At 43.8% G+C, this 24178-nt stretch overlaps 1 protein-coding gene across 1 annotated transcript in view; it reads right to left on the bottom strand.

The window, feature by feature from the left end:
* Nucleotides 1–745: 745 nt before the first annotated feature.
* KLF7 (KLF transcription factor 7) overlaps nt 746–24178 on the bottom strand; it is a 125404-nt gene continuing 101971 nt past the window's right edge. Inside the window, exons 3-4 of the mRNA XM_063932684.1 lie at nt 19155–19278; nt 746–8060 (exon numbers count right to left, since the gene is read on the bottom strand). Coding sequence (XP_063788754.1) covers nt 8009–8060; nt 19155–19278 — 176 coding nt within the window. The 3' untranslated portion in view covers nt 746–8008. The remainder of the gene's footprint in view (nt 8061–19154; nt 19279–24178) is intronic.

Below are 24178 nucleotides of genomic sequence, written 5' to 3'. Positions count from 1 at the left end.
GCATAATGATAAATAACAATAACTATAAATCATGCCAACCCTGGCAATCTGTTTCCTGAAACATGACTTGGGTGGGTTATTTTGTTTCTGTGCAGGGTAAATAATGTCTGCTTTATTTTCACACTGCAATTTAGATTTCAGTTTGAACACACCCCACCCAAATCTAACTCTCTCTGCACATGTTACATCTGCCCCACCTGCAGTGCACAATGGATTTGCCCATTAGCTAACAAATTTGTTGCTGCAATCAGATCTGAATTAGGCCCTTGGAAATCATACCGTAACGATGCTACATGCAATGTCCACAGCACACAACCTACCAGTATATTTTTGGATTGTGGGAGGAAACCGGAGTACCCGGAGGAAACCCACGCAAGCACTGGGAGAATATACAAACTCCACACAGTTAGGGTCATGGTGGGAATCGAACCCATGACCTCAGTGCTGTGAGGCAGTAATGCTAACCATTACACCATCCGTACTATGTTTCACATTGATCAATTTGTATTTTAGGACCAGTGGTTCATTTATAAATAACAACGAGGACATTGATATTATACAAATGTTACCCTTAAAGACATCTACGGATTCTGTATACCCCCGTGTACATCTGTTATCCCTCCATATAAAAAAAAAAAAATTGGGTTAAAATAAAGCACAAGAGGCGTTTAGTAATTTCCAGGCCAAACACATTCTACTGTTTATTACACGTTACATTCTTAAATAAAAATGCGTCACATAACATTTTTGCATAGATATCTTACAATATACCAATTTAAAAAAGAATTATGAAACAGACCAGTAACAAAAATAAATTTTTTTCTTCATTAATAATTTTGTAACATTAACATACCACCATCATATAATACAAATAATATTTTATTTAAATCTTAAGACTTTTTGTACAGCAAAAAAAAAAAAAAAAAAAAGACAAAGTAATATATTCATATATAAAAAAAAGTAACAAAAGAAAAACCACAAAAAAAAAAAAATTTGTAAAAGGGAGAACGGAGAGCTATAAATTGTGTACTTCCGAGATATAGGAGAAATACCATCAAAGGCCTGAGAGAATATAATTGAGGGTCTCTCCATAAGCACTTGTTCGACACGCCTGGCCAAAATAAGACCGAAAAATCCTAAAATTATAGTGCAAAATTAAATTCCTTCAAGCTATTTTTTTCCCCCCAAGTTTGAAAAGCATTCAGAATTTTTCCATATCTGCATTTTTATATTTAAGCACACTAGTGCTTTCACAATGTGCAATCCAAATTATCAATACATCTTGGCAATATAGAGGGAGGAAACACATCAAGGACCAAGTTACTGAAGCTACACCGAGCCTTAGGGCAATTTATGGTCCACTTATCTAAATGGACTATAATTTGTCATCTGTAATAATGATATTGTGTATAGCAATCACTTCACAGGTCATTACATTATTTTTATTCCTAGTTCTATATATTCAGTAACAAGCGCTTTGCATACAATTACTGGCTTAATCAACAATATTAACTGCAAACGTATCCTATAAAACATCAGCTCTTCTCACTATAGCCACCTTGATAAATGCATTACAGTTCTGCAGCTGTTTTTGGTCCTGAATAAGAAAGTTTAGATCGCCAGCAAGCGGTGACGCCTTTTAGCAAACCAAAAAAGCATCATGTAAAAACAAAAAGGTTGAATTTATCTCATTTGATTAAATCTTCGAAGAAAAAAACCCTGTTTAGTACCAGAAATGTGTGTAGAGCATTCACTGAGCTAGGACTAGTAAAAGGCTACAAATGAATCATTTTAAAAATTCTGATGATGATTTTACAGAAAATGTGCAGTTTTCTAAAAGATTCCTTCCGTTTGCTCATTAATGAATACATTGCAGATGGTGGCTGATAAAACTTCACGGGTTCATTTATCAGACGCTTCAAAAAGTTTTCTGTGAAAATAATGTACTTGGTCTTTAAAGAACAGGTCATAGTTAACTAAATGGTATCATCAACGTGAATCATAACATTATAATATGAGACTAAGAATATACAACAGGGCAAGTTATTTCTTGAACTAATAAAATGATGGCATTTGGTGGTTGATACTGAAGAAGAGAATTTTAATGTGGCATTACCAACTTCTGAAGAGGGGAAAAAAGAACTAGCGAACGTTTCACCGCTGGAAGGAAACACGGAGACTCCGAACTGCCCTGAAAGTTACGTCTGATATAGAGAACTTTAACAACTTTTCTACCGTATAAATTAAATGACGAAAGCACATTGGACTGAACACGATACGGAAGCAACACAAAGTAAACGTTTGTGATGCCACATCCTTCTATTGTCAGAACAACTTTGGCAAAATTATATATCGGATTCTAGATTAAATAAACCACAAGTTGGGTGCAACTGTATTAGCAGATATAAAACGCAAAACTACCCACAAAACACCAGCTGTCACCACTAAATAAGTTCTAGGAAAGACCGTAGTTACGGTATAACAGTATAACAGTATAGTCCGCTCCTTTACAGATATAACAGTTTATTACAAAAAATTCTGAATGGTCTCCAACTTTTTTTTTCTTTGAACACATAAAATAGGGAGCGTTTCAAGGAATTATTCTGTGTTCGCTTTCCAGTGCCGCAAGACTAGGCAATACATTGCATTGCTGACGCTTCTGTTATATTAAGGGGTTAATAAAAAAACAAACCACATACCATATACAACTAGACAACGCCATCCTTGGGATCAAAAATAAGGCAGCAGAAGTATCCCCCTCTCACCAAATATCTGCTTACCACGATCGACTACTAATTGATTTTACAAAATCACGCAAGTCCCATTCATTCATCCCAGGGAAGGCGGCGGATTCGCCATCTTCCCGGCTAATCTGCTCTCAATACAATTTTGAAAAAAAGTGCAACACTTATGGAATACTACACTAGGCATCATCTTAAAGTGATCATTTTAGGAAGGGGGTGTGGGGAGAAGAATGAAACCCCAGCATCAAATGGGTGAACCCTTAATACATTGGCAATTTTCCCCTAAACCGGACTGGGAATGTTGAATATGTTGAGAGTACATTATTAATCAGCTAGGCCATGGATTGCCGTATGCCACTGGCTACTCTGTAGAATAATCGAAGACTAATTAGAAAGATTTTCCATGAATTGACTTGACATAAACTGTCTTCCTGAAAGTTCTCTATTAGTTCTTGGTGATATGCACATACAGTAGGACTAAAACGTGATACCGCTGGGAATTGTTGTGTTACCAGTTCTTTACAACCAAAGGCCAATACACACCAACATGTATTGGCCAGATTGAGAGTAGTGGATTCCACATTAACGTCATGCTTATCTGTGCAATACCAACACTGGGTAAGCAGAGGAAAAGCTTGGCTGACTGCAGACGGGGGGGTTGCTACATACTGTAGGGGGCGCTGCCTAATTTTCTGTGGTCTGGCAGCTGGAACTATCCCAGGTCATAAGGAAGGTTGCAAAGGGAGATAATTTACTAAGGGTTGGATGTAAATACAAACTAATGTTGTGTGTAAGTTTTGTCTTTTAATTGCAAAGTGAGCTCTATATGTTGTGGGAGAGGAACAAAAATGAAATTTCTCAGAACCAGTTTTGGCATACACCAATGTAAAGGGATTAGTTGAGGTCACAAAAGCTATGGGACAGATTTAGGATACACTGCAGCGAGACGCCTAGCCTTTGCAATGAATAAGGGTTTTTCTAGTTATACAAGTATGCAACGTTAATAAATGCTTAGACGTTATCCTGACCTTACATTGCTGTTTTGCCATATACGATTCTGCAAAAATAGTTGCTAAATTGGGAAGCTGTTGTGCAATCCCTGCAAACCCCAAATCTAGACATGTTGCAACATTGTTGCATATTGAGCAAGGCTATCTGTACATACGTGTTTGAGTGAGGAAACGCAACATTCAATTAAATAGTACCAAGTAATACTAGATCTCATCAATGCACCACCATGTGCTAAATCAGCAGGCGGCAATAATTATGACCTTTAGACAATTACAGATAAAATGGTGGATATACAGTATACACTATGGACCCTGAGTCAGATGTGGACGGACGTACTAGAACTGCTGCAGCAGCAGCGATGCAGTAGTACGGTAATGCAGCAGGAGCCGTCTGACATAAGTAGGACGCAACATCGGGTCACCAAGCCTGCCGCCGCAGTTCCTACAAAGAAGCCAGGGAATCTCCGTCTTCTGACAAAGATACTGGCCTCGGCACCCATCGCCACCCCCCTCCCCACCCTTAAACACCAATCACTGACAGTCTGCAGCCACAGTGCATCCAACGACGCAGGAACTGTATTGCACATGCGCAGCATGGGTCCATAGCGTGTGCCAAGTACCGACGTGCAACCAACTTGCGTCGGGACTTTGAATAAGCCCCTACACGCCAATCAAACATTTCGCATAGATACTATTTCACATTTAAAGGAGGAACTTTTTTCCAATGTGCTGGACAAACGCACAAAGCAGCCAACAAATCACATAATACTAAAGATGAAAATGAAGAGCTTGAGCGGAGCAACAATAAACAGATGTTTCGGTTTAGACCTTTCACTCTGCTATAAAGTAATTTAGAATGATTGATAGAATAAAATGAACTTAAAAAAAAAAACAAACCCAAAAAAAAAACTGGATACTAAATTTATCCCAAGGCGTCTTTTGTGCACGCAAAACATCAACATTTCCAATAACCGCAACTTTATCGCAGATGTCTACTGTTCTCTTAAATGCTTGAGACATCCACATATATGAATGTAAATAACTTTCTTTAGGTTTTTTTGATGATATATGTGGTGATTATCTTTTACTTGATCATTAAATCTCCAATTAGTATTTTTTCTTTTTTTGTGTTCTATACATAGCCTCCCACAATTCAAACACACCAAACTATTTCAACGCTAGTGACTTAAGCCGCTACTGCGGCTTAAGATGAGAAATCATATATGGCAAAATAACATTCTTCAAGCTGTCTGCACAATAAGATTTTGGCTGGCCAGTTTGACCAAAGAGACACAACAAAGCATGACACCAAACTGGGATTTTTTTACCCTGTTACAGAACTGCAATTAGCTTTACAAAAGAAAATGTAATTTGGTTACTAACTCTACCCATAAGCATTAAGACGCATTTATAAAAAATGTGAGGGTCTAAAGGCAGTGCACGGTCGCCTTACGCAAGAGTCATTACTTAGACCTAGAAGCGTACAAAGCGGAATTCTTATATTCTAAATATTCTTCTCCTTTTGTGTGTCTGCAAAAGTGGGAGGGCAATACTGATCTACTGTACATATTCATACCCTGGAAAGACCTTGAGATAGTGCTATAAGACCCCAAAAGAAACTATTCTTATAACAATGTCATTTATGGGCAAAAAAAATATATTAAGTGTAAAATTATGTTCCATATTCTAAAATTTGCATACGCAAAAGGTATACTTAAGCTGGTGGGAAGAGAGTGGACAGAACCATCTTCAACGGAGTTCTACATGCTCCTCAATAAACTATGTGTGATACAAATATGTACAATAAAGGTGCCTTTTGAAATGCAGTTAAACTAGCATTTACCATTACTATAATATTTTAAAGATTACACTGTTTGTATCAATGCTCCAATGTTTTTTTGATCACAATATTAAAAACCGATTAAAATGGCCATACCATTAAAATATGTATATCAAGTAGGCAGAAGCAGAGGACTGAGAGGATTGTCGACAAGCAGTGCTCTAGGTATAGTAAGTACATTTTCATTTTTAAATCTTTGGAATCAAACTTTTTCTCTTTCTTTCTATCAGTTTCTTTGAACACCCCAAATGTCCTTGGGTTTTGGTCTCAGGTTATTTTAGAACAGCCCACCCTACGAAATAAAAAAAAATAAAAATAATGGAAAAAAATAATAATAAAAAGGGATGAAACTATTTTATTTAGGCAAGTTCCACATCTTATTGTTATGTAGAGGAATTAAAAAAAATAATATATATTTTTTTTTAGAAACAAGAGTGATCAGCCAACGGAAATTCTTGACCCACCTGCAGCTTTAGGCTTAAAGCCTCAAGTGTCACGGCTGCTCCATAAAATATTAATTTATTCCTTTGCTTTAAGTAACAAACATTTAAGGTGATAGTGTTCTTTTTTTATCATATGGTTTTCCATTTTTTTATTTATTTTTTTATTTATTTTTATTATTATTATTTTTTCTATGTATTTTTTTTTTTTTTCTGCTTAACAGTCAAGGAGTCAAAACAAGTTAAAAAGATGCCAGCCAACTGGGGTAAAGAGCTGTGTTTATCTGGACAAAGTGGGATCAAATGTGCAATTTTACTAGCTGCTCAAGGATGGTCCCAGAATATACAAAATATACAACCTGTTCCCCACCACGTCTACTTGTATTGACCCCATAATATGGTCTGATTGGCGGTCTTTGAGTGAAGACCAATGACAACTGACTTGAATTTTATGTACATGGATATTTAGTTAACTATGCATTAATGGGCTAAGATTAGATTCATAGGATTCTCGATCTTACCAAGGAAAGGTAACCTTAGACCAGCAGTTTGGAATATCGGAAAAAAAACAAAACTCTGTAGAAAAACCCACCAATAACCTGGCTAAAGAAAGAGAAGTACATTTACCCATTTGGACACTTTATATTTAAGCATATCCAATGAATGACCTCAATAAACAAAGAAGGGTCTGCCTTTGACCAGTAATAGTCCTAATCAACTTGCCTAAAGTGTCCTCCATTACCGAATGTTGTATGGTTTAATATATTTGGCTTTTTGTTGTTGATGTCTTCAGACACTCAAAACATTATATTTAGTACAAAATGCAGCTGCTCTGGAAATAAACATCAAGTTTCTAACTAGTTATATTGTTAGGAGTAGAAGTCAATGATCAAGCACAAGGATCGGAAAGTTTAGTGGGAGAAGGCTTGCTGTCCGTTAGATGTCAGGAGCAGAGTCTTGGTTGCTGGTCCAATTCAAGCCAAGTGTCCAGATGGAGATTGAAAAGTTCAAAAGGATACATGTCCATAGACAAAAGGAAATAAAACAGTGCTCTGAACGAGCCTTTCAAATGAACAAAACATAAAAAAATAGAAATCACCAAAATAATAATAAAAAAATGAAAGGTCATTCAACCTTTGGAAGTGTGCACACTGGTGGTGGGAAAACGAGCTCCCGTTTCAGTCAGTATCAGCGGCTTTAAACAAGTTCCTAGTGCATAAGGTGTACAACAGCCAACAAAAGGTAAAAAATAAATAAGGTTGGGGAATTCTATGAGTGCTCCTCCATCCACCACGTCCTTCTAAAAGACAGACCTAACCATCGCAGAAATGGTCTGTTTTAACCCCACCGAAGCAGAGCCTGTAAGGCCTACGGCATTGAGTTAAAAATATCTCAGAAGCTCTGCAATGAGGCCAAACCAGAGGAGACCAACAAGTTGAAAGGTTCCTGGCAGATCTAGAACTCTTCAGACACAAACGTTACCCAGTACGGAGTTTTGGTGTCCTAGATCGAAATTCTTCTTCTCTCTGTCTCTTGAGTAACAGTATAAAAGAAAAATATTAGTGCTACAACGATGCAACTCGAAGGTGACTTTTTTTGTTTTTGTTTTTTAGCAGCTTCTGAGTTTCAATAAAGTGAGTTCTTCAGAGCTCGTTAAGGTGACCGTCTGCTTGCAGGAAGTCTCAACATCTTGGTTTCCACCGTAATGTGTAAGAGTGCCCGGTATGCAACCGGTTGTTAATCGCTGAACTCTCTACCATTCTGCACCTCTCTCAGGCCGTGGGGTAAGGCATAACAGACTTATCTTGTATATTTCCGCATGTGACGGTGCATGAACAGTTGATATGGATTTTTTGTGGACAGAGTTTTACATGTAGTAATGTTCTCTATATCCACCAAATAACATGGACATAAACACAAGTGTTCAATGCAAACCCCTGGTCCTCCCAAGGACGGTTACTGCTTTGAAGTGTCTTAGATATGTCTCTTCATATGCAGGGCAAGGTGGTCAGACCTGGAAAAACATCTAAAACAAAGCAGAGTAAAGAAAGAATTTTTAATACCATTTCGGAATAACATTTATTTTAAACATCTATTAAACAGCATTTAAGTTTCGCAATATAAATATACAGTATACATTTACAGTAGTACAATAAACAACTTGCATATTAACGAGAAAGCTTCATCTGCATCTTTATTCGGGAAATGTCAAGATAAATGAAACAAAAAACAAAATTACAAGGTCGTTATCCAATATAATAAAAGGCTCACCTGGAACCTCACTCCTAGCCGTATAAATATATACAGTATATCACTGTTGGGTACATATAAGAAGAATCGCAAACACACTTTCTGGGGAATGAGTCTTTGAAAGTGAACAAAGAGGCATTTAGAAAACACAGAAGGGGATATGTATCAAGCCTTGGAGAGAACGAAAGGGCGATATTCAATTCTGTTCACCCCCTTCCACACCCGTTCTGTTTCTGCTGACGGGCATGATATAATCATTTCAGCTTCCTACCCCTGCGGTAGAGAGGCACCCAAACCTTTACGCAGCTAGACCTGATTACTATGGGCGCGGTATGCGCAATAACAGGGATCATTTTAGAAAGGAGATTAGGCGTGATATATCATTTGAATACCGCCCATAGTGTCCAAAGCAAATCAACTTCAAACGGTCGTTTCAATGACTGTGCTAGAAAATTGACAGTTATTTGCGGATTGGGTGCTTCGGGGCAACTCCTCCACTTTATCTCTCTCCAAAACTTAATAGATCTCCCCCAGAGACTGATCCAAGGCACATTGGCTGGAACGGTTGTTCATTCGTACTGGCAGTTCTTCTTAAGGATGTTTCACGCTAAATTAACAACCGTGGCAGGGATTAGGCGTTTATTTTTATGAGAGCAGAAGGTCGTAGAACAAAATAAGATTTTAATACATAAATATGTCTTTTAAAAGGAAAACTTGTCCAAATTTTGGAAGTGCACGATTTTTTGTTCTTATTTACCCATGCGCAGGATGAATTAAATGTAAATGCGTAGGTCAGGCACATTTGCTTAATTTTTTATTTTTATTTTATCCCTTTTTGAAATGTTTTTACTAATTTGACGTATACTGGTTTGTATCGGGCCTTCTCTGCCGCGAAATGACTCGGCGTTCAGATTCTCCAGCACAGAACTGGGACTGCCGGCCGCTGAGACGTCACATCCCAGGGTCACATGACTTCCTGTCCAGGCAACATAGCATCATTCAGTACTCACACGCGGTCATCGGGGTAAAGGTGGGGGGGGGAATTGAGGATTCCCTGCCTGATGTTGGCAGCCAGCTGTAGCTACGCAATCCGCTGCCTGACGCGTCAAAACAGCATCGCGCGGTCAAGGGGTCGTCGTTCTGCCATTTTGACAGTGCTGCCTGCATTTTCACGGCAAGGGCCAGACAGTTTGATTTGCAAAATTCATATAAAAAGACGACATATAAACATAAGAGGACGTGGTGCAATTTGTGTCTAACGTTAAATTTGCAAATGAAAAAACTCCTAACCTGCGGGAGCTTGTTCTGCTTCATGCAATTCCCCGGCATGTTTTTGTTAGGTATTAACCCTTCGCCTCATCCCCCCACCCCCCACCCCCACCCCTAGTGCCTTCTGCTCCTCCAGAACCATCTGTTGAGGATCCATGAGTCTCAGCTGGAGAGCTGCTATATCCTTAATGTCCTCCCACAGAGACTTCCTCCGGCGCGGCTTTAAGACTCTGGATTTTCTCTCCCCCCCCCCCCTCTTAGTAAATGCACTTTATTTCATTAGGACAACAATTCGCTGGGTGCTAGACAATGACTGGTAATACGCAGAATGTGCTCGCAATTTCAGCGGGCCCCGTAGGAAGCTAATGGGGAGTTGTTGTGAATTAGGACCCGGAGAAGGTTTATAGTCACCGCTGAAGCAGCAAATAATAACTATCAGCAGTAAAATGAAAAATATGCACAAATGTTTAATAAAAAAGGAGACAAATTGGAAAGCCACGAGGCTACTGAACGGCACTATATGGCTGCGCGGAAAACGACGGCGTACGCTGTGCAGACAGCATCAATCTCCCGGAGAACAGTCCACTTTCACTTAAAGGGAGGGCGCTTTCATTTTTGATATTCTTGTATAATAAGAAGTCCCCGTCCCTTGGCGCAGTCATTTGCTAATACCATGATGCCGTCTATGTACATCCGCAACCCAGTCACTGCCATAATCAGGGGTATCAGATGCCTGTACCGCTTGGGTTGGGTATGAGTGACCGGCGGTTGGGACACCACCGGTCACCATAGTGACACCGGGATCCCGGCGTTTAGTTTGCTGGCGGGTGAGGGTGGTGAGCGCAAGGGAACCCCTTGCAGGCTCTCTGCGCTCGCCGCAGGTTCTATTCCCACTCTTTGGGTGTCATGGACTTTAGGGCTTTCTACCGGGCGGGATTCCGGCGTCGGTATAGTCACGTAACCGCATCCCGTGAGACATAACAGTGTGTAAATAGTTGCTGCAAAATCTGAGATTTATTGGGGCCAATGCAAATTTGGATGTACAGTACGATGGGTGTACAGCGCATGCACGGGAAAACCGCGTCCTAGCTGTAAGCTTTCTACAGAAGGAGCCCTCCTCATCTATCCCTTTAATAGGAGTAATTGAGCCAGGGCAGTCGGACTTAATCCCCTGCTGTAATGACTTAATCCCCTGCTGTATCGTTCTCTCTGTATTGTATTGCAGCTGAGAACAATAGATGAAAGGCTTATGCTAATAAGCCTTGGTGCACCATGGTCCACCAGAGAAGGCTAGATGTTGCGGCAGACACATGCAGCCTGTTTGCCACAAGTCACTTGTGTGTACTGCTCTATACTACCATAGCTGCAAACAACGCACCTCCTAACAGGTGTATATAGGATTATGCGCTGGATTGCATGCGCCACATTGGTGAACGCTCCCTTACTGAGCTTTACCTATATAAGAGCGCTTCTTCCCTCCCCCGGGTTGCCTTCCTGGCTGTAAGTGTAGATGCACTCAGAATGCAATCAATAATTGTCTGGCCATGCAGAGTGTGAATTCACACATTATACAGTCGGCGCAAAGACTACATAAGCCCAGTGTGCGTAGTGCTAACAGATCCTCTGCACTAAAAACAAGCACATAGATGGAGTAAGAGCTGCCCCTGTAATTACTTACCTGGAGAGTGTCCCAGAAGACTCCAGGGGGTTATACAAATGAAAAGGGTGGTAGATAATCTACACTGTAGGAGCCACAGAGACCCCTCTAGGAGGGAGAATGTAGCACTCAGTCAGTAGTTAGACGTTGCTCACCTGCACACGGGAACGAATCAGCTGCAGGATAAATTCATAGTCTAACCAACTTTCAGTGGGGGACGCGGTAACAATCCGGTGCCGGTATCACGACACGCAATGTAATGCCGACACCGGAATCTCAAGAGGACACCGATGCCAGAATCCCGATTGTCGAGACAGTGGGGTGGGTAAGTAGTACGCTGGAGATGGGGGGGGGGGTCCGGTTTAGGCGACCCCTGTGGGGTTAGGGTGCGAGGGTTAGGTTTAGGGTGCAGGGAGGGGGTTATGGTTAGGCTGCGGGGGGGACGGGCACGATTACGGATGGGTAGGTTTAGGGTGTGGGGATGAGAGGTTAGGTGTAGGCACCACCTGAGGGGGTTAGGGTAAGGCACTTAAAAAGGGAAGGTTAGGGTGTGGGTAGGGGGAGGGTTAGACTGCTTACTGCCCCTTTGGTGCTGGATCACGACACCGGAATCTCAACAGGACACAGACGCCAGAATCCTGACTGTCGGGTACGTACTACGCTGGGGATGGGCGGTTAGGTTTAGGCAACCCCTTGGGGGTTAGGGTGTGTGGTGAGGGTTAGGTTTAGGGTGCGGGTAGGGGGTTAGAATTTGGCTGGGGGGGGGATGGGACGACTGACAGATAGGTTTAGGGTGCAGGGATGACTGAGTTAGGTTTAGGTGCCACCCGGGGGGGTTAGGGTGAGGCACCTAATAGGGAGGGTTAGGGTTTGGGTAGGGACAGGGTTAGACTAATTACCGCCCCATGTCAGTATTTTGACTGTCGGTCTCCTAACCGCTGGCATTCCAACAGCCGGCATTTCATACCCAACCCGCTGGTGGATTCTGCTAAAAGTACTGTGGGAAGGTATATATTTGTAAGATCTGTTCGTGTTTGTTGGAAGAGATTGATAGTTGGCAATTTACTAATTAGACACTCTATAAACTACAGTATATGGCTACATTTGGTTTCAATACCAGTGGACTAGCAGTGAATGAGTAGGGTTTGTGATTGCCCTGATGAAACTGCCTATGCACCTGGCAGAGAAACGCGTCAGCCACAGACAAGGAGGTTCTTATGATACCGTGGATGTACTCATCATCTGTATCTTTGGCTCTACAAGTGGCGCTTTCAGTGAATTGATAGCACATAGACCTGGGTCCAGTGTTATATATGTGTTATTGTTGCATGAGACTGGTATATGCACAGGAGCGCTCTCTGCTGGGGTGTAGAGGACTTGTGTTGACTTGTACACAGTTTTGTGTCAGGGAAGCTCTGTTCTAGGCACATTGTACTCTAATACCAGCAGTTCCACTGGAAATTGGTATATGAAGGAGATTAAACAACTATTAGAATCTGTTAATGAATACAAAAAAAATCTTAAACAATATTAAGTGACTACGGGAACACTATTTTCCAGCAAACAGCCTTTCCGACTCTGGATCACAACTGTGTAGATACTCGGTTAATAAGCACTAAGCGTAATGGGCCTGTTTTACATTTTTATTTTAAAACAGTGATTGGTTGATTAGTGAATGAGACTCATCAAAAATAATGTTTTTGTATTTTCTATTGCTTTTTCCCCCCTGGTGTTGCAGTAATCTCCATATAAGGGTCCACAGTTCATCTATAAATCCACAAAGTACAATATTTATGTGTCTGTCGGGAATAACACGAAAAGGTTATTTATTTGCGGTCTTTTAGTTTTTCAGGAGCAGACCAATTTTTGCTTTTTTTGGCTTTGTTTTCTATTGTCTGGCATCCAGAGCTGCGGCTCAAATAGAGGGGCTGGAAGTAACCCCAAAAAAGGACAACTAATCCTGGCAGTGCAACTATATTAATTTACTGTAGAGGCTTAATTAATTGAGGTTTAGTTAAAGGTCACTGTCTGAAAAGACGTGTCGTATTTATTAAGCCAGGAAGGAGAGTACGGGTGCTATCTGTATTTTAACTGTCCCTATTTGTGAAATGTAAAATGTAGCACATACAGATGGAGCCTCACTTATCTGGACTTCTCTGCTGCGCCTAGGCACACCATGCTTTATTAGCATAAGCCCTTCATCTATTGTTCTCAGCTGCAATACAATACAGAGAGAACGATACATCAGGGGATTAAGTCCGACTGCCCTGGCTCAATTAATCGTATTAAAGGCAAAGATGAAGAGGGCTCCATCTGTATTGGTAGATTGTTAGTTCTTCTGGCTAGATGCATCTAGTGCGGGTATATGGACCCCGCTCGAATGGTTATGGAAAGGCGATGTTTAAACCTCAGTGATCCCATACAGAAACAATACGTTTCCAAATGTTCTTGAGCAACTTGGAACACATAGTTCAATATGAAAAAACTGTAGCTCCCTTATCCACCCACTGTCATGAGGAATCCTGCACCCCCCTGCAAAAGCCATAATCACAAAGCCGTATGTGGCCGCTGTGAAGCACACAGGTGGGAGTGCGACATTGCGTTTTGCTCGGTTGCACAATATACCTCTGATGTGCAAATACACAAGGTATTGCTGGTGCATGATCACATAAACGTCACCCAGCCGAGAAGTAAATCACAGCTGAAATATTTTTAGGCAACTTTGACACACCTCCCAGAGGTTAACCAAATGCTGCAGTCTTGGGTAGTCTGGCTGGTATAATGGTTAGCATTACTGCCTCACAGTACTGAGGTCTTGTGTTCAATTCCTACCAAGGCCCCAATATGTGTGGAGTTTGTATAGTCTCCCCGCTGCTTGTGTGGGTTTCCTCCAGGTACTCTGCTTTTTTCCCACTATCTAAAAATATACTGGTGTGCTATATAAATAACTGGTAATAAATGAATTAAAGGCCCCATACACTACAACGATATGTCCTGAGGCTGAAGTCGGAGGCGATTTCCCATGAACTCTCCCGGGACTGGTTCCATACGATTTGGTACATTTTGCATGCGATATATCGTATATGCGATCCCAGCCATGCCTGCGGGAACCGACATATCACGAGTGCAGCACTAAAGGGCCCCATACACTAGAATGATAATGCCCGATTTCATGCACTCGACCCGATAGATCGGATGAAATTGGGCATTTTGGAGGTGTTTTCCGATCCGATGCGTGGAAACACCTCCAAAATGCCTGATTTGACCAGATATATCGTCCCGAAATTGGATGAAATCGGGCATTATCGTTCTAGCGTATGGGGCCCTTAACACCTGAACTGACTTTTCTTTAGTTGCACATGAATGAGTTGGATTATCCATATTCACCTGCATAAACCATTCTCTGTGATTATTACAGTACGTCTTATAGACTGTTCCCGACTCATTGCAGTATGCAATGGATTATACTTGTTTATGTCTCTATGCGTTCAGCCCTTACAAACTGCTAATGCAGCGCACTGTACCAGATTACACTATGCAAACGGGCTACTCTTCTCAATATACAAAGATTTCGTTTTGCCACCTATTGAATGGCTGTAGTTATTTAAGTTTTGCAGAAATTACCCAAACGCTTCCTCGTAATGCAACAATCTAGTGTGACCTGTTTAGAGAGTCCTCATTGGCTGCCGGAGAGTTAAACATATTTTGACCGGAATATTCCTTCATTAAAAAGACTGCATCTCTTGGCTGCTGAGCTGGTCTTTGTAGGGGGTAGTGTGATCACAAATATGAATCTGTACAAACAGCGGCTCATTCGCCTGCTGCAGGGGACGTGACGCAGGGATCACAGACGCCTCCGTTAAACGCCAAAGGCGGACGCTAAAGCCATCGGAAACCTTTCTTTGCGTGGCTTGCCCCATATGCCACAGATAGGAGACATTGGGGGTCATTCAGACCTGATCGCTCGCTAGCAGTTTTTTGCAGCGCTGCAATCAGATAGTCGGCGCCTATGGGGGGGTGTATTTTCGGTCTGCAAGTGTGCGATTGCATGTGTAGCCGAGCGGTACAACTAAACTTTGTGCAGTTTCTGAGTAGCTCAGGACTTACTCAGCCGCTGCGATCACTTCAGCCTGTCCGGGGCCGGAATTGACGTCAGACACCAGCCCTGCAAACGCATGGACACGCCTGCATTTTTCCAAACACTCCCAGAAAACATTCAGTTGCCACCCATAAACACCTTCTTCCTGTCAATCTCCTTGCGATCACCCGTGCAAATGGATTCTTCGTAAAACCCATCGCACAGCAACTATCCGCTTTGTACCTGTGCGACGCGCCTGCGCATTGCGGTGCATATGCAGTTCTGATTTGATCGCAGCGCTGCAAAAAACGCTAGCGAGCAATCAGGTCTGAATGACCCCCATGGTCACAGAAGGACGCTTATTCTCATCAACACTTCTTGTTAAATAAAATAAGAATTGAATGAGAAATGAAAACGCTGAAGCATTAGAGTTAAACAGCCCCTGACACCCTGTTATCTGGTGCAATGCTGAGGGACTGCGAAACGTGCTGCAAGGATTTAGGTATAGATGAAGCCAAAAGCAGCATTTGTCTGCTGGGTAATTAGCACCATCTAATCCCCACTGAAACATTTTCTGTTACGTTCTATCCACACAGCACATTACAGCAGGCACCAGACTGCCAGCTGGAGGCAGGGCATGATGCCCAATGCAGTTCCTGCAGTCCTCCAGTTTGGTTTAAGCAGGCAGTAATAGTACATAGCGTTTCAGGACTCTGCGTGGTCTGTTTATTACCGGTGAGTCAGTGGATACATTCTCTGCATGTCACACAGATAGGCTATACTGGAATCAGCTTGTCAGCAAATGATCAATCAGGGGTTCCTGCCATAAGCACATGCGTGCCAGAGGTGGAGCATGTCGGCCAGAGGTGGAGCATGTCGGCCAGAGGTGGAGCATGTCGGCCAGAGGTGGAGCATGTCGGCCAGAGGTGGAGCATGCGCGTCAGAGGTGGAGCATGCGCGTCAGAGGTGGAGCAAGCACACAGGAGGGGGAGATTACGTGCCAGAGGTGGAGCATGTCGGCCCGAGGTGGAGCATGCGCGTCAGAGGTGGAGCAAGCACACAGGAGGGGGAGATTACGTGCCAGAGGTGGAGCATGTCGGCCAGAGGTGGAGCATGCGGCCCGGAGGTGGAGCATGCGCGTCAGAGGTGGAGCAAGCACACAGTAGGGGGAGATTACGTGCCAGAGGTGGAGCATGTCGGCCAGAGGTGGAGCATGTCGGCCAGAGGTGGAGCATGCGGCCCGGAGGTGGAGCATGCGCGTCAGAGGTGCAGCAAGCACACAGGAGGGGGAGATTACGTGCCAGAGGTGGAGCATGTCGGCCAGAGGTGGAGCATGCGGCCCGGAGGTGGAGCATGCGGGCCGGAGGTGGAGCATGCGGCCCGGAGGTGGAGCATGCGGCCCGGAGGTGGAGCATGCGCGTCAGAGGTGGAGCAAGCACACAGGAGGGGGAGATTACGTGCCAGAGGTGGAGCATGTGCACAGGAGGTGGAGCATACGTGCCAGAGGTGGAGCATGCAGTGTATTTATCAGGGGCGTTATAAGAGATGAGGGAGCCGATGCACAGTGGAACCCCATCCCCCACACACCAATATCTGTATCAGCAGTAATGGTGTCCGTTATGCACCAGCCCCTCTCCCCCATGCTGCTCCTGGTGGTGCGGCCATTTTCCCAGTGACATTTTTGGAAAGATGGCACAGTGCCCAAGCCTTTGCTATCTATTGTACTGGTACTTTGAACACATCGCTGGCACAAGATTGGGTGGTGAGGGGCATTGAATCACCCCTGGGTGCTGTGTGTTCTCCCCTTGACCCATCGGCCCAGGTGCATTGCACAGCCTGCACCCACTGTAGATACACCACGGATATTTGTGCTGCGCTGCAAGCTGGTGTATTCTGTGCATTAGCACATGACTCTGGAAATGTATGCTGAGACATGCTGTGCTTTATATGGGACATAGGCTGGTATAAATTGGGTTTGGGAACATGAGCAGTACAATGTATGGGCACATGACAAGTGTAATACACAAACAAGCCTATTTTTGGGACGTGTCCCTCAAGGAGATCCTAGGAGAGGTCCAGCTGCAATTGAGAGTGGCGTTATGAGGTGAATTTGTGTCAGTGGGCCCACCGCCGGGCCCCCTTCAGGGCTGAGCTATCACGCATATCACAATGAGGTGATGTCTCATCCAACCCACATCTCTGGAAAGGGAAGCGGGCCTGGGAGTCTCCAGGACGTTCAGTCAAAGCGGGCAAACGTGGCTGTGTATTCTGTGTGAGGGGGTGGTATAGGAGTGGGTGAGTGTAAGGGCACATCACTAGCACATAGTGTGCCCCCAGATGTTACATACAACATGACTGATTTCTAACATCAGGCCCTGTCTGCAAACTGTAGGGCGTAATCTGCCCAGGTTGGTTGGTTGTGGTAACAGCAGGATATACCGTAGCACAGGTGGCACAAGGACGGCCAATGAAGATGGTTCTCATAGGCGCTGAAAAACCTGCGCCAATAATACAGCTGTGTATAGTTCTCTGTTACACTTTTCCTTTTAGTTTTTGGGGTTTTTTTTGCAAAAGTTCAGATGTTGCGCTAGAATCCCACAGAGGAGAAAGAACGCTGCTTTATATCCACAAGGCAGTGTCAGAGGTCTACTACTTCACAGTACTTCAATACGAGAGGCTTTTAAAGAAGAAAAGGCTTCTGGGTAATAATGACCCGCGATCAAGGATGAACACACAATGCAACGTTATACACAGCTAATATAAATAGATCTTTACACGCTTCAAAAAGAGCCAAAAACACACAAAAAGCATCCGAATATTCCTCAATAAATCCGCAATCGCATTATTTAATATCATGTAACTTCAATATTACGATTATTATTTTTTTTATTATTTCCCGAAGCTTATTTTGCAGTGCATGAAACTAAATATGAATGCAGTGACTGTCGGGGTCTTTTCGGGGGCAGTGTTGCTTTAGAACCTATATCACGGGAGGGTACGGTCTTGGGAGGCAGGATGTTCGCGAAAACACATGCAATCAAAGGCAAAAGCCGTCTTCCTGTTTCCTGACCTGTTATTTTGCTAGTAGCTAAATATATCATCCTGATTGCATTACAGACATTTGCTTGGCCTTTTCTTTTAATGCTACTCCTGGGTTCTTTGGCCTGATAAATCCTCTTCCTCAGCCCTTTTCTAATGTGATTAAAAGCACATCTTTATTCAATAACGTTGACAATAGACCGAGCGAGGCTTTGCCTGGCCTGCTAGGCCTCAGCTATCCGGCTTTCATAAGATGATAATGTCAGGGCTGTCATTTGTAATTACTCTAGCACTCTCATCATTTCACCCTTCCTCATCCGAAAAAAAACTTGCTCCCTCTGGGAAATCTCTTGCAGCTAAATAATGAAACGTACGTTTTCACCGGCCCGACCAGACTACATAAAAACAAAGCGGGAAATGAAGAAATGTCTGACAGAACCACTCACAGGCGTCTGTTCAGCAATCAAAATTAAAGGTAACATTAGCACTTTATAAACAACGAATGCAAAATGAAAAAAAAAAAAAAAATCAGTCTTGACGTATACACATGCTGTTGTGTTGTACATCAATATAATGGTCTGCAGCCATACAGGCCTAGAAAATACAAGGTCGTGTACGACTGATGCTTTCCCATACTTCTGAGTGTCATAAAGCAATGCGTAGATCTATGCAATTGAAATTTGCTAAATTGACCGACAAAACCTCTTTTACACACAATTTACTAATTCAAATGGAACGTCCTGTGCAAAGTTCTCCTATCCAAAATATATTCCGTCTCCTGTGAGGTCGGACCAATCCCCTCGCAGCTCTCAATGCGCCAGCCTCACCTGTCACAATGGTTGCATTTAAATGGCTTTGCACCCGTGTGTTTCCTGTAGTGCCTCGTCAGTTCGTCACTCCGGGCGAAACGCCAGTCGCACCCTTCCCAGGAGCACTTGTATGGCTTCTCACCTGCAGAACAAAGACGGTAGGAGAGTTAGTCCCGACGTGGGTTACAGCAGACACTTATTTAAAAGTTACAATGGTATATCTCGGAAGCACCAAATTTCTAAATGGAGCAAACCCAAAAGCATATAAAATAAAAATAAAATATCCACCTGAAAGCGACGTAAAAGATAAGTGCATACATTGGAAAGTGACTTGGCACACAAACAATTTACACAGTTTCAGGAAATTCCAAACATAATTCTGATCACGGCTGTAGTTTGCTTAAAAAAACAAAAAAAGGCTTTTATTCCTGGTGGCCGACAAGAATTTGGCAGACGCATTACGGAGCTATAGGCCTAAACTGGGGTCACCTCTGTACGTTTAATAGCTTCCATTGGTAGAATAGCAAGATCATTGGACTGAGAGAATGCGTTGCACGCTCCTGCAGGGGCAGAAGACGTGCCCATTGCTCCAGGTGCTGAGTTTTGGTGCCGTGCACACCGGTCCTCCGAGAGCCACTTATCATGTTTTTATGTCCAGAAAGGAACATTTCATGGTGATTTTTCAAGTGTTTATGGCACTGCAATGTGCTGGAAATTCACACATGTAATTAGACATTTATGGGTGAACAAGTATTAATGGGCAGTAGGTGTACCATTGCTATAACGAGCCAAGCTCGTTTCTTTTTTTTTTTGCCAGCTTCAATCATCCATCGTTAGGCAGAGAAAGCCGTTCTGCACTAGATACAGCAAGACCTAGCTCAAAATGACCTCAATGAGCAGATTTTTAATTGTTTGCATTTCCTGAAATTGCACTGGCCCTGTAATCCTTTTCTTCGTAATTAGTTTATTTTTGTAGCTGATGTTAGGTTTTCCCGTTATCGGCCTAGCGGTGCATAATTACATTCCAGACTAGAAAAAAAAAAATCACCAGCTTCTCTCTCAGCACTAACTTTCCCTAAACTCCCCCAGTTCTGCCGTGATCTTTAAATGTACAAAATCAAAAATGAAATGAAAATATTTATATGCACACATACAGTGTGTGTGTATATATATATATATATATATATATATATATATATATATTTCTCCCATTTCTGCTTTTAGTGTGACACTTTTGCTATGCTGCCTCCTCACCCCCCCCCCCCCCACCCCAACAGGAAATTTCTTCCATCACATACACTACACCGAATATATTCTACCAGAAATATATATATACCTCCCAATATGACGCCAATTGAGCCATCACAGTGGCACGGCCGCTCCCCTATAGATGTGCGTAGTATTTTTTAAGTACACTTAGGGGGTCATTCCGAGATGCTCGCTCGCTAGCTGTTTTTAGCAGCCGTGCAAACGCTATGCCGCCGCCCACTGGGAGTGTATTTTAGCTTAGCAGAAGTGCAAACGAAAGGATCGCAGAGCGGCTACAAAATATTTTTGTGCAGTTTCAGAGTAGCCTCAGACCTACTCAGTGCTTGCGATCACTTCAGACTATTCAGTTCCTGTTTTGACGTCACAAACACGCCCTGCGTTCACCCAGCCACGCCTGCGTTTTTTCCTGACACGCCTGCGTTTTTTCTAACACTCCCTGAAAACGGTCAGTTGACACCCAGAAACGCCCTCTTCCTGTCAATCACTCTGTGGCCAGCAGTGCGACTGAAAAGCTTCGCTAGACCTTGTGTGAAACTACATCGGTCGTTGTGAAAGTATGACACGTGTGCGCATTGCGCCGCATACGCATGCGCAGAAGTGACGATTTTTTTGCCTTATCGCTGTGCAGAGAACGAAAGCAGCTAGCGATCAACTCGGAATGACCCCTTTAGCCTCTGTACCACCTAACACCCATAAATGACGTGCGTACCAGTGACAGGTGAGCAAGGTACCTGTCCACCTCTCATCAATTCAGGACTGTCCTACGTGAAACCTTTTCATTTGGGAAGGGTAATTAATACAGAACGATACTACAGTAGTCTACTAGTAATTAAAATCATTTTGTTTTGGAGTTGCAGACATATGTACATTAAAGAAAGAAATCCAGGCCCTTAGGCCTCTTATAAAGCAGTAACTTAGATGTACATTCAGTTTAGTGCAGTGGCTCCCAAACAGAGTTCCGTAGGGCACTTGTGGTGCCGCAGGTTTGTGCCCCAGGACTAACCATAGTCAATGTGGAAAACCAGAGCTGGTGGCTGCCAATCAGAAAATCTGTGGATAAACAGAAGCTGACCCCGCACAGCACCGCATAAGTGACCAGTAAACACCATTTACTAAATTCAATCATTATTGCTGAATTCCTAAATAAGAAACTTTTGGCCTGGGGGTGTGTGAAAAAAAATGCTGAGACAATAGGGTACCGGGACTCAAAAATGTTTGTGAACCACTTGTTTAGTGTATACAGTAAATCATAAGATCCAAGCTATTAGACTTTGCTACAAGGCGTAGAGATGACAGCAAAGATCTTTTAGTCACAATTTCTGGGGAAAAAATGCATGTCCCCTTTTTTCCTTGACCTCTATTTTGACAATGCTGTAATAATACCCCCAGCAGTTCCCACTGTTGTTGGATGGGCTACGGAGTCAGCTATTGCCCCCTGATGAGAGAGGGCAACCTACACGTAATACTTTAGAACATCTGAACTGTCATTATTCCCCCTCCCAATGGACAAAAAATCTCAGACATTCCAGCATGAGTGCAAAAAAGTCTCACACACACTTACCACACCAATATATGGGGCGCACCTACCACTCCTATATCTGGGGTGCACGCAGACGCACTTACCACTCCTATATCTGGGGTGCACGTGGATGCACTTACCACTCCTATATCTGGGGTGCACGCGGACGCACTTACCACTCCTATATCTGGGGTGCACGCGGACGCACCTACCACTCCTATATCTGGGGTGCACTCGGACACACTTACCACTCCTATATCTGGGGTGCACGCAGACGCACTTACTGCTCCTATATCCGGGGTGCACGCGGACGCTCTTACCACTCCTATATCCGGGGTGCACGCGGACGCTCTTACCACTCCTATATCCGGGGTGCACGCGGACGCACTTACCACTCCTATATCTGGGGTGCATGCAGACACACTTACCACTCCTATATCTGGGGTGCATGCAGACGCTCTTACCACTCCTATATCTGGGGTGCATGCGGACACACTTACCACTCCTATATCTGGGGTGCACGCAGACGCACTTACCACTCCTATATCTGGGGTGCACTCGGACGCACTTACCGCTCCTATATCCGGGGTGCATGCGGACGCACTTACCACTCCTATATCTGGGGTGCATGCGGACGCTCTTACCACTCCTATATCTGGGGTGCACGCGGACGCTCTTACCACTCCTATATCTGGGGTGCACGCGGACGCTCTTACCACTCCTATATCTGGGGTGCACGCGGACGCTCTTACCACTCCTATATCTGGGGTGCATGCAGACGCTCTTACCACTCCTATATCTGGGGTGCATGCGGACGCTCTTACCACTCCTATATCTGGGGTGCATGCGGACGCTCTTACCACTACTATATCTGGGGTGCATGCGGACACACTTACCACTCCTATATCTGGGGTGCACGCAGACGCTCTTACCACTCCTATATCTGGGGTGCATGCGGACGCTCTTACCACTCCTATATCTGGGGTGCATGCGGACGCTCTTACCACTCCTATATCTGGGGTGCATGCGGACGCTCTTACCACTCCTATATCTGGGGTGCATGCAGACGCTCTTACCACTCCTATATCTGGGGTGCATGCGGACGCACTTACCACTCCTATATCTGGGGTGCATGCAGACGCACTTACCACTCCTATATCTGGGGTGCATGCGGACGCTCTTACCACTCCTATATCTGGGGTGCCTGCAGACGCTCTTACCACTCCTATATCTGGGGTGCATGCAGACGCTCTTACCACTCCTATATCTGGGGTGCATGCGGACGCTCTTACCACTACTATATCTGGGGTGCACGCAGACGCTCTTACCACTCCTATATCTGGGGTGCATGCGGACGCACTTACTGCTCCTATATCTGGGGTGCATGCAGACGCACTTACCACTCCTATATCTGGGGTGCATGCGGACGCTCTTACCACTCCTATATCTGGGGTGCATGCGGACGCTCTTACCACTACTATATCTGGGGTGCACGCAGACGCTCTTACCACTCCTATATCTGGGGTGCATGCGGACGCACTTACTGCTCCTATATCTGGGGTGCATGCAGACGCACTTACCACTCCTATATCTGGGGTGCATGCGGACGCACTTACCACTCCTATATCTGGGGTGCACGCAGACGCACTTACCACTCCTATATCTGGGGTGCATGCGGACGCACTTACCACTCCTATATCTGGGGTGCATGCAGACGCACTTACCACTCATATATCTGGGGTGCATGCGGACGCACTTACCACTCCTATATCCGGGGTGCATGCAGACGCACTTACCACTCCTATATCCGGGGTGCATGCAGACGCACTTACCACTCATATATCTGGGGTGCATGCGGACGCACTTACCACTCCTATATCCGGGGTGCATGCGGACGCACTTACCACTCCTATATATGGGGTGCACACGGACACACTTACCACTATATATATATGCATAATATTATAGACACTCCAATATTTTATAGAGAGGGAATGTTATTTGCAATTGTTGCAACATTTGTTATTCTGACCCACTGCGCCACAGTCATCGCATCTGGTCAGTCCTAGGCTATCACTCAGACCTATAAACATCCCAATAGCTATCACACCTTAAAGGTAGGACCACCAGCGAGCATATCAGCTAGAAAATACCTATGAAAGCACCGGACACGAGTTGGATGAAATAAGCATGGTTATGTTGAACATTACTCTATTGGGCCATGTATGTAATTCTACGTGACAGAGTAGGGCAG

This window comes from Pseudophryne corroboree, chromosome 7, assembly GCF_028390025.1.
Source record: "Pseudophryne corroboree isolate aPseCor3 chromosome 7, aPseCor3.hap2, whole genome shotgun sequence".
Taxonomy (NCBI): Eukaryota; Metazoa; Chordata; class Amphibia; order Anura; family Myobatrachidae; genus Pseudophryne; species Pseudophryne corroboree.
This window is presented reverse-complemented; position numbering and strand designations above follow the sequence as displayed.